The sequence below is a fragment of the Ctenopharyngodon idella genome, chromosome 5 (genome assembly GCF_019924925.1).
Source record: "Ctenopharyngodon idella isolate HZGC_01 chromosome 5, HZGC01, whole genome shotgun sequence".
Lineage (NCBI taxonomy): Eukaryota > Metazoa > Chordata > Actinopteri > Cypriniformes > Xenocyprididae > Ctenopharyngodon > Ctenopharyngodon idella.
The window spans coordinates 42,524,666-42,543,216 of record NC_067224.1 but is presented as its reverse complement, the minus strand read 5'-3'; the positions used below and the strand labels follow the sequence as shown (position 1 = coordinate 42,543,216).

Genomic DNA, 18,551 nt, shown 5'->3' with positions numbered 1-18,551 from the left:
TAATATGTCCTTCCGCAGAGCCGGTGTGCCATCGCCGCAGCACGCGCGTCTGACGGCCCGCTCACAGCCGCAATTTTTTTAACCTTTTGTTTAATAAGTCTGTTTATTTGTAATCGGAATACTTTTATTTGACGTTTCTGGTGTGTTTTGAGTGGCGGTGTTTGTGATTTTATTCGGCTAGTCATGGCTGACATCGACAAACTCAACATAGACAGCATCATTCAGCGCCTGCTCGAGGGTAAGTTTCACGTCAAGCAACGGCTAAAATATTGTCACGATAAGATAAATAATTACATAATCGTTATTATCGTAGTATATGAATATGTATGTGTGTGATTTATCAGCTATCTGGCTCGTATTTAGAGCTGTCGAGCTGAGCTAACAGGGTTAGCGTTAGCGCCTCACTGACATGAACGGCTCATATAGCGGGTTAGATATTGTGGCGCGTTTAGATTCGGCATTTTCAGAATTATGCCTCAAAATGAAGTCTACATAGGGAGTCACTGTGCTTTGAGACACAGCCGAACTGTACGTGCTGTGCTTAAGGCATCGTTAAATACAAAAATATGCGATATAATACTGATTAAACAGATTTGACCATGTTTATCAGTCATTAAAATCTGGAAACTATGATTTCCAGGCCTAAGTTCATATATTTTTTTCTAGTTTAGCTCCGCTGTTTTTGTTCTTTGATAGTGTAATCTCTTTAAGCTGATTTTAAAACATCTTTATGCATTAATCACAAACATCTGGATCATAAATTTGGTGAGAAAACAACCTCTCATTCCAAAACATGACACGATAAACTCTCATTCAGTTCTGTTGTGTTTTGTAAGTCTAATTTTATTATACAGCTGTATGTTTCATAATGTTACTGCTTTATTGTGTGCACTGCATTATAATAAAGCAGTAAATACAATGAAGCAGTGAGTACACCTTGTGATTATACAATAGTTTTATTGTTTTATTGTATACAGTACAATTCTTGACTACTGAAAAGATGTATTTACATAACACTACTAACTGCTGCTTTCCTTTCTGTGCAGTATTTATATGTGCAAGACTTGTACAGATGAGTTTAGTGAGTTTTTCAAGGTGTGTTTTGTGGGTTTTTTTTATTTATTTTTTTTTTTCAGCAGTTATTCAACGTGACTGTATTCACATACATGTGCTTTTGCTTTGGAGTCCATCAATCCTCTCAGGATTGTTTTCATATGAAATGGGTGTGTGAAAGGTTTTGTATTGTGACTTTCATAATTCACCTGCATTAAAGAATAGAACATGCACACCTTGGATCATTCATATCGATAAAGGCATTATAATGTATGGTTTGATAACTAAAAAGGATTGTATTACGTTTCTTAGGATAGTTTCTGTCAGGATAGTGCAGAAGTTGCAGTGGATTCAGAAAATCCTGTTGTAATCGGAATAAAAAGTCAGTCAGAATGAATTTCAAGGGGTGGTTTAAACCTTTTCTAATCCGTTCGATAAGAACAGCTGATCGGACTGAACTACTATGACCAGACGCAACTACGCCCAACATAGACAATGCGTGTCCACGCTGACTCATTCTACCGCAGTGATAGTTGGGATGCCATTCACCACAGTTACAAACTTAAATCTGCTAATAATGAAGAACTGAATTTGCTCATGACATCATAACTAATGCGCCATCTGATTTCAGCGAGTAAACGTTACCTAACGAGTCAGCGTTTATCCGAAGTCTCCCTGTACATTCTTACAAACGCAAACGTCCTGAGCATGTAAAAGGTTATTTATAATTTGAGAAACATCCCTGCTTATTAAAAGTGTGAGCGAGCTACATATAAGACAGATGTCAATCAAAGTGCGCATACAACTTAATTCATCTTGCAGTGTACAGTTATTCACCTTGGTTATGTGTTAGATAATATTGTTTTTATTTAGTACAGTAACTTAATTTAAATGACTCGCTGGCTAAATATTGCTTGCTGTGAATGGACATAAACACACTGTCCCTTCAAAACATACTGAGCAAGATGATGCATGGTATACGATTTCTGATAATAATCCCAGATATATGTTCATATTTAATATTTCCGACACAATTTCTGTGTGTAATTGGGTCAGTTACCTGTGCCGACAGTGAGCAGTAACACACCCATATTAATGTTATATTATATTGCTTATCTTGTGCGAATTAACCATAAATGTTAGTTTATGGGACCCTATGAAATCTGTTTTTCCACCCCCCCCCAAATTCCGTTTTTTCCATATTTTTCTGGATTCTTTTTTTTCTTTTTTCTTTTTTTTTCTTCTTTTTTTTTCTTTTTTTTTTCTTCCTGTTTTAATATTTCTGGACTCCATTTTAATGGTTAAATTAAATTTTAGTAGTCAAAAATCATGTCTAATTAATTGAAATCACGAAATTTAACAACAATGTATTAAAAATTTAACAAATGAAATATTTAAATTCCATTTTTTGTTTGTCTAATTAAATTAATTCATAAAAACAACTATTTTTTACAATAATAGGCCCTATTTATTTATTTATTTATTTAGTTTTTTCAGATATTCTGTATTGTGTTTTTTAATTGTTATGGTAATAAAAGGCATAAAACTAATTTATCTCAATTTTTCACGTTTTTCTCAAATGAAAGTTAAACAAACCCTTTTTTTTTGGCGCAACTGCACAACAGAGGTTTTAAAATTAAAACATGGAAGAAAAAATGTGTGATTATTCCTTAAAATATTTTTAATAATAATTGTAGTATTATTATTATTATTATTATTATTAATTATTATCATATTATTATTATTATTATTATTATTATTATTATCTTCAAGGTAAACCAGACTTTTATTTTGAAAGGTTGTCATGAAGACCTTTTGAGTTTGCGTGTTTATGATATGCCGATAGTTTAATATTCACAGACTCTAGTGAATATCGTGATTAAGTGTACTGACCTACTTTTGATTTATTAAACCAAAATTTTATAAATTCCCTGACATTTTTTATGACTGGATTCCGCGATTCCATCCGTGTTTTCCGCATTGCAGAAATCATAGGGCCCTAAGTTCACGTCTGCAGTGTAACTCGCAGACATGAAATCAAACTTTTTTGAACAAGGCCTGATTTTTTTCACTTTACACTGTAAGATTTAGTCTCAGACGTGCGCTACGTCCAGCTGGTGCAAGGTCTTCGAGCACATATTTTTTTCATGTGAGCTGCTCTCATGATACTCTATAAAGCTGACAGTGTTCCTTAGAAACCTCTCCCTGTTTTTCCACCTCGTCAGAGTTTATACGGAGCCAAACACACCGCCTGCATGTTTATTGCTATACAGCCTAGAAACCTGGCGGGGTGTGAGGACTGCACCTATATCTGCTCGCTTACTCTTAATACGGCTGTTCCCTTGGCAGTATCTCCCGTTACATAACCGCCCGATGTGTGCCAGGACTGGCCTCGTGGTTCATGGGTGGGGAATACCAGTCCTGGAGCCCGAGTCCTTCTCAAATTCGTGAATTGAAGTGTTTAGAATACACAAAGTCAGAAAACTGGGGATTCGAAATATTCTTTAAAAACCAATTCACGCTGCACCGACAGACGCAGACCAATGCCAGCAGTCTCCAGATTACAGCACGTCACTTCTAACGCCAATTCAGCATGTTCAATCTGTGAAAACAAGCTCCGACAGACGCCAACAGACTCCGACAGGAGTAACACTGATCCGACAAAGTGTCTGTTTCCGTCTGTCGGTGCGGTGTGAATTGGCCTTAAAGCGAAGGGATGAATATTATTAGATATTCAAGAGATTCAGGAAGAACAGAAAACACAATTATCTGTCTCTCTTCTTCTGTATATCCTAAACGCTATTTTGTAATGAGTCTCTTTAACTTTTGAGATGATCAGTCACTAGTAGATATGGAGTGTTTATTGGCTTTTACTAATTAAAAAATTGATCACAGGCACATTATTGTAATGATAGATAAACCAAATGCATTCATACGCATTATTACCAAACTGTAATAATTTGCTAACGACTTAGGTTAGAAGTAGAAGTAAAACTCCATGAGTAAAACAGGTGTAGTTCTGTATATTGAGTAAAACAGAAAATCTCTGTATCAATAACAAAAGGAACCATAAAGTAGGGATGCTCGATTTATGGCAAAAATCAAAATCATGATTATTTTTGGTCAGTATTGAAATCACGATTATTGGTGGGCAATACGATCAAAGTCTTTTTTTAAATATCAGTGAAATTACACAATTATTGATACTTCAGCAAAAAATGTGAGAGCTTAAGCTATTCAGTCAAAATCAGTGAGTGATTTTCATTTGTTTTTTGTTGTTTGATTATCATTAATGACAGACGGCAGCAGGTTTATTAGTCTAGAGCTAATGCATGGATCCAATACACTGATACACACCCGTTTTCTTTCTCAACTGCGTTTACTTAAGACACAACCCACTGTTTACCTGAATACTCTCCAAAAAGACATTTTGACATTTGTGTATGCGTTTAGGTGGGTATCCAAATCCCATTTGTTTATCCATGTTTGGCTCCGACTGGGAGTGCGCACAGAAAGCCACCTGGGGAACAGTGTCTCTTTTGCGGCTTAATGCGCTTTTAATAACACAGTTTAATATCAAACACGTCCTGCAGTTTAGCGACAGTAGACTGCTTTTTACAACACTCACTTACTTGGCTGATTTGGCTGTCAAGTTTGGACTTTAAGGGAGGGATGAAAGCGCCGTGAAGGGATGGAAGGTGCGCTGGATGGAATGCGTCAGCGGCACAATAATCATTTTACCTCGATTATCTTTTTATGATTGTTGGAAGCCGAAATCAAATAATAGCACAGCCCTACCATAAAGATGCTTTTCCTCAGTATTTCAGAAAAGCCACCCTCAGATGTTGTTTAACTCTGTGTTTGTGTTCACATGTGAGTTCACGCACGTGCACGCTTTGGGAAGGTGTAGTTTGGAATGTGTGTCTCATTCCAGGGAGTGACATGGCAGCCGCACAGCCCAGACACGTTCATGAAATATGCTGCCATGTGTGTCGAAATCATTTTACTTTTGCTTGCGTCATATTCGGGCTTCATTCGTTGTAATGCTCAACTCAAAACTCGATGGCTTTGCTCCACGTTTAGTGTGTTTTAATCTTTCTGAAGTGTTTTTCAGATCAAGCAGGCGGATCTCCCGCCGTGTGGAGTTGTGTTTTCTTTGTAGTGGAGAACTGCTGTGAGAAACAGTTGGCTGTGCGGGAGGAAAGTCAAGCCTTGTTGGAACAGTGACTCACAGTATGCATACTAGCACAGTCACAGCCTTAAACCTCGTGATGTGCTGGATCTGTGCGGCAGTGTTAGGGGAGCTGCTTTGAAGCTTTTTAAGGGGGCAATTTGTTTTTTTATTGCATAACTAGCAGATTATATAATTTAACAATTCAGAGCAGTGTTTGTCACAAAAACGAGCAGGATCTCAATTAAGGTAACAGCATTATGCTTGAAAACAAAACACTGACGACAATACTAAAAAAACCCCCGCCATTTTATTTTAGATAACTGAATCCCAAACATAGTGACGTCAATCAGTGTTTAAAGGGACAGTTCACTCATAACTCAATCCAAACCTGTATGCTGTAGAGAATTTTTGTAGAATTAAAAGGTTAATATAAACGAATATGCCGCTTATGGTGCAGATTTTGACATCATGACTTCTTGCTTATAAGACGCAAAAGAACCAGTCGCGTGTGACGTCAGTGGCTGTGCAACTTTTGCGTGGCGTTTTCATTATTGGTGAATGATTCCTTTAAGGAAGGTTCAGCTAATGGTGATGAAGCGACTTGACATCATCTCGTTGAATAGCGTCTCTCAGCACTCGTTAAAAGAGCCCATTGCTCATTGTTGTGGCTGCTGTTATAAGTCTTACAGCTCTGTTGTGTGGAGTGTGTCAGGCAGTCCTTCCTCTCTCGCTTCACTCTGTTAGGGTTCGTTCTCATGTAATGAGATTATGCAGACAGCCAGTGGAAACTCGTATGGTGTAATGACTCATTTATTCCACTTTTATACCTGTGTGTGTGTGTATGTATGTATGTATGTGTGTGTAAGTGTGTGTGTATGTGTATTTATATGTATTAAAATAATATATTTAAATATTGAATCCAAAAACACAAGAAACACTAAAAAAAAAAAAAAAAAAAAAAAAAATATATATATATATATATATATATATATATATATATAATTTATATTGATAGAGATATATAATTTATATATTTATAGAGATATATAATTTATATTGATAGAGATAGAGATATAGATATAGATATATAGAGATATAGATAGATAGAGATACAAAAACTTATTTTGTTTTTTGATTAATATTTACTTTATATTATATTTATATTTTATTTTTTATAATTATTATATAATATTTAAATATATTTTTTATATTTTAATCTTTAAGATATTTTATATTTTATAATGTATCATATAATAATATTAAAATATAATTATTAATGTATATAGTTAATTTAAGTTATTTTTAAATTTAATTATATTATTTTAACATTTTATATTTGAGTTATAATGTATTATATAGTAATATTTTAACATAATTATTTATATATACACACAAAATCCTATTTTGATGTTTTTTGTTTTTTTTATTAGTAATATTTTTTTATTAATATTTTGATACATTACAAAATATAGTAAAATATTATATAATATTTTAATATAATTAAAAATATATATATATATATATGTTCATTTTATCTTGAAGTTTTTTAATTTATTATATTTTATAATGTATTATATAATAATATTTTAATGTAATTATATATATATATATATATATATATATATATATATATATATATATATATTATACACTAGTTCATTTAATCTTTTTTTTTTTTTTTTTTTTTTAAGGTTATTTATTTTAACTTTTAGCCCTACTGTATGTAAATGTAAGTCACCACAATTCTTACATCCTGGTAATTATGTAATTTTTAAAATTCACAAACTCCATTTATCAACATATTTATGCTATTTTTGCTGGTAATTCAATGGAAAAATTATTTATATATTAAATAACCATTTCATATGTCTATAAATGGACAGTCCAGAGATTTTTGCCCAGTCCGCACGGTACGTTCCGTCCTCCCAGCCGGCCCTAACTTTCAGTAACCAGCAAAACAAGCTTCAGTCCAGAGCTGCAGAACTGTGTGCCAGTTGCTCAAAACACGGGGTAAAAATAGAACCGCTGGGCAGTAACAGGCCATCGTGGAGCACAGGCCAGGCTTTGACTATTCCCTGGAGTTCCAGCGCAATAAAAATGCGATCGATGTGAAATCTGTGAGCAGGAAGGCGTTGAATGGTATTGCGGGATGATCCGTTTGCTTTCAGTAAAGGCTGCTTTACACATTAGGGATGAATCCTGTAGGTCACTTTGATCTTCTGCAAGTAGGGCACGTCTGCAGACAGGAAGACTTCAGTGACGCTAACCTAACCTACTTCCTTTCCCTCGGCTGATGGGATGCAGTGAATCACAGAAAGGCCATTCGGGAGCCCCACGTTTATCTGCATAACGCCACAGTTTTCCCTGCAAGCTCAAGTAGTGTTTGTCGGAAATTACTGCAGGGTTTGGATTTGCAACACTGGACGGACACTTGCAGGAAACATTGCTCAACTAACCAGGCAATTACATAAATGATGACGCCTGCTGATTAAGTGTGGGCTGTTTATTAAACACGCATTGAGGAATTGTTCACATCTTTGTTTTATCTTACAGCTGTAGTCCGAACCGTGTACCACGGTTACTGTTACCTAAACCCATAAAAAACACAAAACAACTGATAGAAGTCACAAAAACACAACAAAATGACAACTTTAACTCCAATTAAAACAGAAAATATAAAAATAAAAACTATAATAGTATATAAATGACACTAAAATAATACTAACATGTACTCAGGAAACTGTTTTCATCACTAGGTGTAATAAACATAATCACACTTGCATAACTGTCATGTGTGATCGTTTATTGTTTTCTCTTTACGCATTTCCCCGTCGAGAGGTCCGAAGAACCGACTTATTACTGTAGTTAATTGCGTTTGTTTGTGCGTTTGCAGTGAGAGGGTCAAAGCCTGGCAAAAACGTTCAGCTGCAGGAGAACGAGATCCGTGGATTGTGTCTGAAATCCCGTGAGATCTTCCTCAGCCAGCCCATCCTCCTGGAGTTGGAAGCGCCGCTGAAGATCTGCGGTGAGTAACATAAACCTTTCATGTAGTTGAGCAGTCATGTGCTCACTTTGAATGCAGTTACATCATGTCATTGCAGTAAATGAGACGCTCTCCTCTCCACAGGTGATATCCACGGGCAGTACTACGACCTGCTCAGGCTCTTCGAGTATGGAGGATACCCACCTGAGAGCAACTACCTGTTCCTGGGGGACTACGTGGACCGAGGGAAGCAGTCTCTGGAGACCATCTGCCTCCTGCTGGCCTACAAGATCAAATACCCTGAGAACTTCTTCCTGTTGAGGGGAAACCACGAGTGTGCCTCCATCAACCGCATCTATGGCTTCTACGACGAGTGTGAGTGTGCAGGAGTTTAAAATTGATTAAATATGCTTTTTGATTTATTAAAATTGAATTAAACCATTAAAATGGAATCCTGAAAAATTAAAACTGAAAACATGGAATTTGGGAAAAATAAAATGAAATTTGGGGGTTAACAAAAATTAAATTTTAAGGCTCTATAAAATAATTTTTATTTTCCCCCAAATTTCATTTTATTTTTCCCAAATTCCATGTTTTCAAGTCTTAATTTTTCTGGATTCCATTTTTAATGGTTTAATTCAATTTTTTTTAATCCAAAAAAAAAAAAACTTATGAAACTTAATTCAACAACAGTTTATTAAGTTTATTAAAAGTTTCATAATTCATAATTTATAATTAATTAGACATGCTTTTTGATTATTAATATTTTTAATTGAACCATTAAAATGGAATAAAGGAAAATTAAGACTGAAAATATGGAATTTGGAGAAAATAAAATGAAATTTGGGAAAAAAATAAAAAGGATTTTATAGGGCCTTAAATGTAATTTAACTTTTAATAAATTGTTGTTAAATTAAGCTTCACAATTTCAATTAATTAGATATGCTTTTAAATTACTAAAATTTATTCTAGAAAATTAAAATGAAAAATAAAATAAAAGCGTAATTTGGGAAAAAAAACCGACAATGGAATTTGGGATTCTACAGGGCCCTTTATGTTGTATAAACACACACACACACACACAAAATTTAAATAATATAATTGTTTTTTGCTTTAGCAGAACCTGGTTAAGGAATTACAATTGCGTTCCTGATTTAAAGTGTCCAGATTGTTTGGCTGTATGTTGTAATCACTAATCCTGCTCAAACACTAAGGCATCATGGATGTTCACGTTAACATAATTCGCCACATGAACAGACGCAAATGCATAACCTGATTTGACTGTGTTTAGTAATGTTTTCAACTGCAATAAGAGCAAAATGTGCACTTTAAACGACTCTTATGCGGTACAGAATTAATTATTGAGTGCTGTTGCAGTACTGTGTGTGTCTGAAGGGAACCGCTGTGTATTTTTAGCAGACTCGGTCCCTGTAGAGCTCTTTTGATTCATTTACATTTTAACCGCTCAACACAGTACCATTCATTTTTAAATAAACCCTAAAGGTCATATTAAGCTTATGTTTGCGGTTGTGTGTTTAGGCAGGAGACGCTACAACATCAAGCTCTGGAAAACGTTCACGGACTGTTTCAACTGTCTGCCCATTGCCGCCATTGTCGACGAGAAGATCTTCTGTTGTCACGGAGGTGGGTGTGGTCTGTAGATAAACCTCTAGATATCCCAGAGAGACTTTCACCTGCTAAACAACAAGCGCTGGCTCTTCTGCAATGTGGAATGACGTGAATGAGTTTTTATGGTGCCCGTTAAAGTTCACGCATTTTACAAGGACATCCTTGTTAGGCATTTTTCACTAAGACAAGATAAGTTGCCTCTTTACTTTTAGTTATTCCTCAACACTGATGATCTTTCTCCGTGTGACAAAACCGCAGGAATACATGATGTTTGTAAAATGAGAAGCCTGAACATCTGCTTTTCTGTTTACTGAAACTAAATGTTTAGGGTGTGTAAATCATCTTACATCATCAGTTCATGACTTGTGCAGACATCATCTCCCACATTTCTGACTGCTGAGTCAGTGTGAATCCCAGGCGTATTGCATGTAATGCCTGAACAGATGCAGCATTACAAAGCCGTGGTTCTCTTAAGTCTTTCTAGGATGCAAAGTTAACATGAAACCTCAAGCTACTAATGTTTCTGCTGTTCCTCAGGTTTGTCTCCAGACCTGCAGTCCATGGAGCAGATCAGAAGGATCATGAGACCCACAGATGTTCCGGATCAGGGCCTCTTGTGCGACCTGCTGTGGTCCGACCCGGACAAGGACGTGCTGGGATGGGGCGAGAATGACCGAGGGGTGTCCTTCACCTTTGGAGCTGAAGTGGTGGCCAAGTTCCTGCACAAACATGACCTGGATCTGATCTGCAGGGCCCACCAGGTGAGACTTCAGTAGGGGTTATTCATTTAGCAGACACTTTGATCCTTACAAATAAGGAAAACAACAAGAGATTCATCTTAAAGAGGCAGTAAGCACGAGAAGTGCTAGTAGTACAAAGTTTCAGACATCGTTCAGAATAGTGCGAGAGGGTTTAAGAACTAGTGAGCGCATAGATGAAGGAATAGTGAAAGCATAGGAGATTTTTCCTCCTGCAGTCAATAATTTTATCCCTTAACTCATATTTGGTAATCAAAATGGTGTATTTTTTCCTGTGAAAATAATTTCTTCAAGCCTTGAAATAGCTTGAATGTAACTCGACACCCTTGCTTTATTTAGTATACGTGGATACATGAATATGCAAATTAGTCTCCGCCTCCACTCACTCCAGCTCGGATTACCTGATCCACTCCCTTTACTGTAGTAAATGCTACACAGTGGAAAGTGTAAAAATTGGTTTAATTCAGCCATATATGCTTGAAGCAGAAACCCTTTAAACACAATAGATGTAACGAGCAATATGAATAACAACTAGCTGCTTCTTGCCAACAGCTGTTACTCTAATTACAAATAAATGCAATCAAAATACAAATTAGAATAAAAATAGGAAATACTTAAAAACAGTAAGTTAATTAATTCTCCCTAGCAGCAAATATTAATCTAAACAACTGAAACACACAGGGCATTAAGCAAACACTATTAAGCGAAAACGAGAATCGCTTCTCCTGTGCTGCATGATATATTGAAATTAAATCAATATTGCAGTTTTAATGCGATAGTCAAACCTTGACGGCTGCATTTTAATTAAATAAATATACGCGCTGCCGCTTTCAGAGTGAAGCACAGCACTGTTCATTTACCCGCGACTGTTAACCCCTAGGCCATATAATATAACAAATATAATAGCCTATATGAAATGCCATAAAGGTAACATGAATGTTCAGACGCTTTGCATCACAGAAATGCATTATATTTTAAAGTATATTAAAATAGAAAACCATTATTTTAAATTGTAATATTTCTCAGTATTGCTGTTTTTTTTCTGTATGTTTGATATACAGCATAATGAGCATGAGACTTCTTTTAAAAACATTATAATAGTAATGCGTCCAATCTTTTGACTGGTGCTGTAATTTAAACTATAATAGGCCTATACAAAATTTTCTTCACATGATGTGCAATAATATGTGCATGCATGAGATCACAAAAATCATGGGGTTTTTTTTGGTCAAGAGTGGACATTATATTAACGTTAATACAATAGCTGATATGATCCTGTTATCAGCATGATCACAGAGGGTTTTTTCACATAGCCTACCTGACTGAAAGGGCTCATTATGCAGGTCATTATGCGGGTCTTTGTCTTCTCAGGTGTGAATCACAGCATTATTCATGAAGATTCACGCCTCCACGCATACTGTTTCTTGACAAAAAGTGTCTTACAAAATTTAAATCAATATATTGTTTTATATGAACGAGTTGGCAGGATAATTTTGAATTTTGAAAAATCATTTTGAAGCAAAAACCTCCAATACCCAGAAGTCTCATGAACACACATTTTGTATTTATTTTGTGGCCTTATTTCAGTGACTTAAGTTTTTGTTTTTTCAATAACCACACATAAACTTTATTCCTTCAAAAATACAAACATGTACATACATGTTCCTTACATATTATGGTAGCCTAGTTTGTGCTGAATACAGTGTAATGACACTTTTGTCATTAATATGTTTATGAACAACTGAAAAAAGCACAAATGTCAGGGCATGTCAGCTTCTCTACGGCTCCAAAAATCCTCAGACCCCAGAGGGTTAAAATACATAAAATATTAAAAAATATATATATATTTTACAGTACAATATTGCAATACATTTATTATTTTATTTTTATTTAATAATAATTACAATTAAAACATTTTATAGTCGTATTAAATTAGTCAAAAGAAAAGTGGGAATGTGAACCAACTGGAAAAAAAAATTCTGGTAACACAATAAGGTTTCATTTGTTAATATTAAGTAACAGCATTAGTTAACATGAACTAACAATGAACAATACTTCTACCAAAAGTTTTATTAGTTAAAGGGTTAGTTCACCCAAAAATGAAATTTGTCATTAATTACTCGCGTCGTTCCACACCCATAAGACCTTCGTTCATCTTCAGAACACAAATTAAAATATTTTTGATGAAATCCAAGAGGTTTATGACTCGTCCATAGACAGCAATATAATCAACACTTTCAAGGTCCAGAAAGGTACTAAAGACATCGTTAAAACAGTCATGTGACTGCAGTGGTTCAACCTTAATGTTATGAAGAGACGAGAATACTTTTTGTGCGCAAAAACAAAACAAAAATAACAACTTTATTCAACAATCTCTTCTCTTCCCTGTCATTATCCTTACGCAGGTGACGCAGTAACACAGTGAATTCTTCCGTGTTTACGTCCAAATGCCGGCTCAGTATTGGCCAAAGCTGATCACACGATCAGCACGACGCATGCGTGTGATGCTGACGCAGGAGCCGGCCAATAATGAGTCGTCGTTCTGACGTAGAACCAGGAAGCGCTGGACATAAACAACGTATGAGAATGACACAGAAGAGAAGAGATTGTTGAATAAAGTGGTTATTTTTGTTTTGTTTTTGCGCACAAAAAGTATTCTCGTCTCTTCATAACATTAAGGTTGAACCACTGCAGTCACATGACTGTTTTAACAATGTGTTTAGTACCTTTCTGGACCTTGAAAGTGTTGATTATATTGCTGTCTATGGACGAGTCATATACCTCTCGGATTTCATCAAATATCTTAATTTGTGTTCTGAAGATGAACGAAGGTCTTACGGGTGTGGAACGACATGAGGGTGAGAATTTATTTTTGGGTGAACTAACACTTTAACATTAGTTAAAGGGTTACTCTGTTCTGTGAACTCTGTTCACTTTGATTACTAAATAGGTTTGAGTTAGTTTTGTTTTATAGAGTTCTCAAGTGTGAACATCTAAATTCAAAAGTTTTAAATAAAAATTCTAAATAAATCTAAAAAAAAATTTCCAAAATCGTTCAGCCCCTACAAGGATTGTTTACAATCAAAACATTTTTTTTTTTTTAAATTAATTTTAATTTTCTATTCAAATGTAATCCCCATCAAAATTACCCCAGTCATCCTAGAATTATTAATTTTTCTAAATCTGTCAATGTCGTGCGGCCCTAGTCTTCAGACATCTGAGTAGTTGGTCTCGAGGAATTATATGATTTATTGTTGCAGGTGTTGGATTTGTTTCTAAAGCTGATGTCAGTAGCAGCGGTGCTTTAGAGCTTCCAGAGCGGTTTACCAGCTGAAGCGTCAGCACTCTAAAACCCCGTAGAGAAGTGTCTTGAGTTTATCCCCTGATAAACAATAATTGGCTATCTGGTTGTTGAACTACTAGTAAATTAGTATATCATTCCTAGTCTCTGGACATGTCAGCCGGTCTCTTGCTGTAACGTGGATCAGGCGTAATGCAGATCATCTGGTTCCGCTGGGCGAGTCGCTCAGTTTCACATTACATGAACGTCAAGTTATTGGAAATGTGAAACTGTTCCTGGTTAAATGAGCGGGATGAGTCATAGCGGTACATACTGAACCTGGAGCAGATGAGTCTGCAGATATGAGCTGAAACCTTTGACATTGGTCTGTATTTTCAGATGTGTGTGTTCCCTAAACACTAATCTATATCCACTCATCCTGTAATCTGGTGACTCACCAGCGTTCAGCAGCACACACAGGCTTCCAGCGCATCTGAAATAAGCATTTAGAGAAGCTGTAATCATGTGCGTAAATTGACTGCAATTGAATGTTTTTCAGAGTTGAGTTGTTTTAGTAATTTAATATCATAAAGTAGTTATTTGCTCAAAATTAGGCAAAAAAAAAAAATGCATTTCATTGTAAATAATCATGTGGTCATGACTGTATTTATATAATTCAGTGAATCGAGTACTTAATCTCATTCATTATTTGAAACTTGGACTCAAATCAAAGGATCAGATTTACTTTCTCTTTACTGAGAAGCCCAGTTTCAGTGACGTCTTCATCTCAGACTTTGTACCTGATGCATCTGTTTTCATGGTTTTGAAAGTGTCTTCATGATAAGACATGCTCATGACGACATCTGACAGATTATTTCGCTTCATCATGCTGAAACACGTTAAGATTCAGTTACAGGTTCGTCCACTAGATGGCGTGTTTGTCTCATCAGTAGAAATGATGATGTTTGATTGTTGTATCTGTGATGGGCCAAATTGGGCCGAACAATTTAAGTAGTGACGCAGCTTTTTTTTCCAGTTTCTTCCATTACATCGTCTCCGCTGTCTCCACGGACTAAACGCTTCTCCTGGGCTGCGTGATATATTGAAATAAAATCAATATTGCAGTTTTAATGCGATGGTCAAACCTTGATGACTGCATTTTAATTAAATAAATATACGTGCTGCCGTGTTCATTTACCACAACTGTTGTACTATCTATATATCTATATCTATATATATATATATATAAATATAAATATATTATATATTAGTAATTATTTTTTCCCCAGTGTTTTCCATTGCATTGCCTTCTTGTGAACATAACAGTTGGATTTTCTTTCTGCTGGTCTGGGTCAGTCAGTAGTTTCAGTAGTTTCACCATTTTGACCAGCATTACAATTTATTTATTAAAAAGACAAAAAGCAGGTACTTTCGCTAACAGTTCTATTAACTCTGAAAGCGTTCCTCTGGTGCGAAAGGCCCTATAAAGAGCATGAACTTGAACGTCCTCTCCTTGTCTCTTGTCTTGTAGGTGGTGGAGGACGGTTATGAGTTCTTCGCCAAGCGGCAGCTGGTCACTCTGTTCTCTGCACCAAACTACTGCGGAGAGTTTGACAACGCCGGAGCCATGATGAGTGTAGACGAGACGCTCATGTGTTCGTTCCAGGTACGTGTGACGCACCTTCAGTCACGGTTTTATCGTGTTTCTACTCATTTAAAGCATCTTTTGATTTTTTTTTTAGCCACATTATACTCCATCCAGAGTACTTGTGTACTTTTTTGTTAATAACATTATGCATTCAGTTTTTATGAAATCATAATATTTGTGAAACTACATGGAATATTTTGTTGTATACACTACCAGTCAAAAGTTTGGAAACATTACTATTTTTAATGTTTTTGAACGAAGTCTCTTATGCTCATTAAGGCTGCATTTATTTCATAATAAATACAGAAAAAACAATAATATTGTGAAATATTATTACAATTTAAAATGATGGTTTTCTATTTTAATATACTTTAAAATATAATTTATTTCTGTGATCAAAGCTGAATTTTCAGCATCATTACTCCAGTCTTCAGTGTCACATGATCCTTCAGAAATCATTCTGATATGATGATTTGATACTCAGTTATTATCAATGTTGGAAACAGTTGTGCTGCTTAATATTTTTTGGAACCTGTGATACTTTTTTCAGGATTCATTGATGAATAAAAGGTTAAAAAGAGCAGCATTTAGTCAAAATATAAATCTTTTCTAACTATATAAATCTTTACTATCACTTTTTATCAATTTAACACATCTGTGCTGAATAAAAGTATTAATTTCTTTCAAAAAAAGAAAGAAAAAAAATTACTGACCCCAAACTTTTGAACGGTAGTGTATATTGTTACAAAAGATTTCTATTTTAAATAAATGCTGATATTTTTGAACTTTTATTCATCAAAGAATCCTGAAAAAGTATCACAGGTTATAAAATAATATTAAGAAGCACAACTGTTTCCAACATTGATAATAAATCATCATATTAGAATGATTTCTGAAGGATCATGTGACACTGAAGACTGGAGTAATGATGCTGATAATTCAGCTTTGATCACAGAAATAAATTATATTTTAAAGTATGTTAAAATAGAAAACCATCATTTTAAATTGTAATAATATTTCACAATATTATTGTTTTTTTTCTGTATTATGAAATAAATGCAGCCTTAATGAGCATAAGAGACTTCGTTCAAAAACATTAAAAATAGTAATGTTTCCAAACTTTTGACTGGTAGTGTATAAAATGTGTATTATTTTGTATCTAAGTAAAAAATTTTGTGAAAATGTTCTTGGTGTGAACGGGCATTAAATCTGCCACATTTGCATCATATTTTATAAATGTGTAATAAATCAACTGGTTTTAAAAGTTAATTTAAGACATCACAAACTATTTTTAAACAAATGAACAGCACTTTGCTTTTTTTTATTAGTGGTGCTTGTGAAGCAAAGCACACTATTACATCTCACATGCTCATTCTTTCGTACAAACTTCGGCGTGTAATATATCGGAATTGTGTTTTTGTTTTTTGTTTTACTTAACGATAACAAATGAGACCTTATTGTAAAGTGTTAACAATAAACTACTGATTATTAAAAATGCAGATAAACATAAAAGAAATGCTGAGCGGTTACAGGATTTAGATTCACTTTTGTTTTTCTCACTCTAATCTGATGTTCATTTATTGTCCTGCAGATTTTGAAGCCAGCAGAGAAGAAGAAGCCAAACTCCAGCCGTCCTGTGACTCCACCCAGGAACATGGTCACCAAACAGGCCAAGAAATGAGGGTCCGTGTGACCCGTCTGGACTCGTGTCATTCAGTCTTCATGTGTCACGGATCAGGAGTGCTGCGCTCACCGAACCGTCCACTGCGTCTTTAGTTTTATTCTTTCTTGTATTTTTCTCCTCTACCGTCCCCAGCGGCCTCTCTGATATCAGAGGGCAGCGTTTTTATTTGATTTGAGTGTTTGTTCTTGGAGACAAACATGGCTTTTTATCCCCACTTCAGGGTGATGTATCTCAGTTTCACACAAGCTCCGCCCACTCGTGTATAAATGCAGGGAGGAACTGGACGTCTGGGATTGTAAATCGACACTCCACGAGGTTTGAGATGATTCGTGCTCCCCGATTGCTCGTTCAAACCACTGTGAACAAATGAGATGTTTTCACTCACATCGCTGTTTTTATGCACCTAAAGCTTCTCTGCATTTTGTAATTTTGTCTTGTGAATGTGCCATGAGGTTTGACATTCAGTCCAATTTTTAAATGTTTTATGATTTTGACATTTTATATTCTCATGATTTAAAAAAAGAGCACATGATTTCAGTTTGGAGCAAAATGTTTAGTGCTCGTTCCTTTTGACACGATGCCTTGTTTTCTTATATTCCATAACGTCTCATGCGAACGGATTGATGTGACGTCACATTATGGGCATGTTGATTTGTTGATCTCTCAGACGGACTCCTCTGTTGCATGCATCTAGAGTTAGAGGAACGGACACGAGGCCTCGGCGCTCTCTCAGGGCATGCCACCTTCAGCATGTCTTCAGAATAATGTAGCTCCTCATCAGGTAAATCATGTCAGGAAAAACCTTTTTTTTTTTTCTTGCAAATTTCTACAGTATTTCATACCAACTCTCGATTTAACCCAAGCTCACTGTAAATATACAGGAAATGTTTTGTTCAGTCTTGGCAATAATTCAGTTTTCCACACGATAAATAATTGTTATACTTGCGAAATAATAAATTGAAGGGAGAAGGAAACACCATTGCACTGTTTGTCTTCTGTGTTTATTTTAATCAATGTTCCTGGATCTATAAAACACAAATTATGATTATGATTACACTTTTTTAACTTTAGTTAGTGTGTAATGTTGCTGTTTGATCATAAACAACATCTGCAAAGTTACAACACTCAAAGTTCAATGCAAAGGAGATATTTACTTTTACAGAAATCACTTTTTAAACGGCTGGTAGGGACTACAACGAGCTTCTTCCCAGGTTGGTGACATCACTAACCCTAAAATTTACATAAACCCCGCCCCCGAGAACACACAACAAAGGGGGCGGGGCCATGTTGGGCTGCTTTAGAGAAGAGGAAGAGTTGTTGTAGTAGAGTGTTGTTGCCATGC

At 35.4% G+C, this 18,551-nt stretch overlaps 1 protein-coding gene across 1 annotated transcript; it reads left to right on the top strand.

Moving 5' to 3' along the window:
- LOC127512734 (serine/threonine-protein phosphatase PP1-gamma catalytic subunit A) lies at positions 1–18,188 on the top strand. Its single transcript, XM_051893944.1, has 7 exons — positions 1–238; positions 8,121–8,252; positions 8,355–8,585; positions 9,750–9,854; positions 10,377–10,600; positions 15,409–15,543; positions 17,117–18,188. The coding sequence occupies exons 1-7, from the start codon at positions 184–186 to the stop codon at positions 17,204–17,206; spliced, it is 972 nt and encodes a 323-aa protein (XP_051749904.1). The 5' UTR covers positions 1–183; the 3' UTR covers positions 17,207–18,188.
- Positions 18,189–18,551: the final 363 nt, after the last annotated feature.

What these genes read in the sequence shown, in the direction of transcription:
- LOC127512734 (XM_051893944.1), top strand. Translation starts at nt 184, where the DNA reads ATGGCTGACATCGACAAACTCAACATAGACAGCATCATTCAGCGCCTG. An exon ending in AGCGCCGCTGAAGATCTGCG is followed by an intron (nt 8,253 to 8,354) that starts GTGAGTAACATA and finishes TCCTCTCCACAG; the next exon opens with GTGATATCCACGGGCAGTAC. An exon ending in GATCTTCTGTTGTCACGGAG is followed by an intron (nt 9,855 to 10,376) that starts GTGGGTGTGGTC and finishes GCTGTTCCTCAG; the next exon opens with GTTTGTCTCCAGACCTGCAG.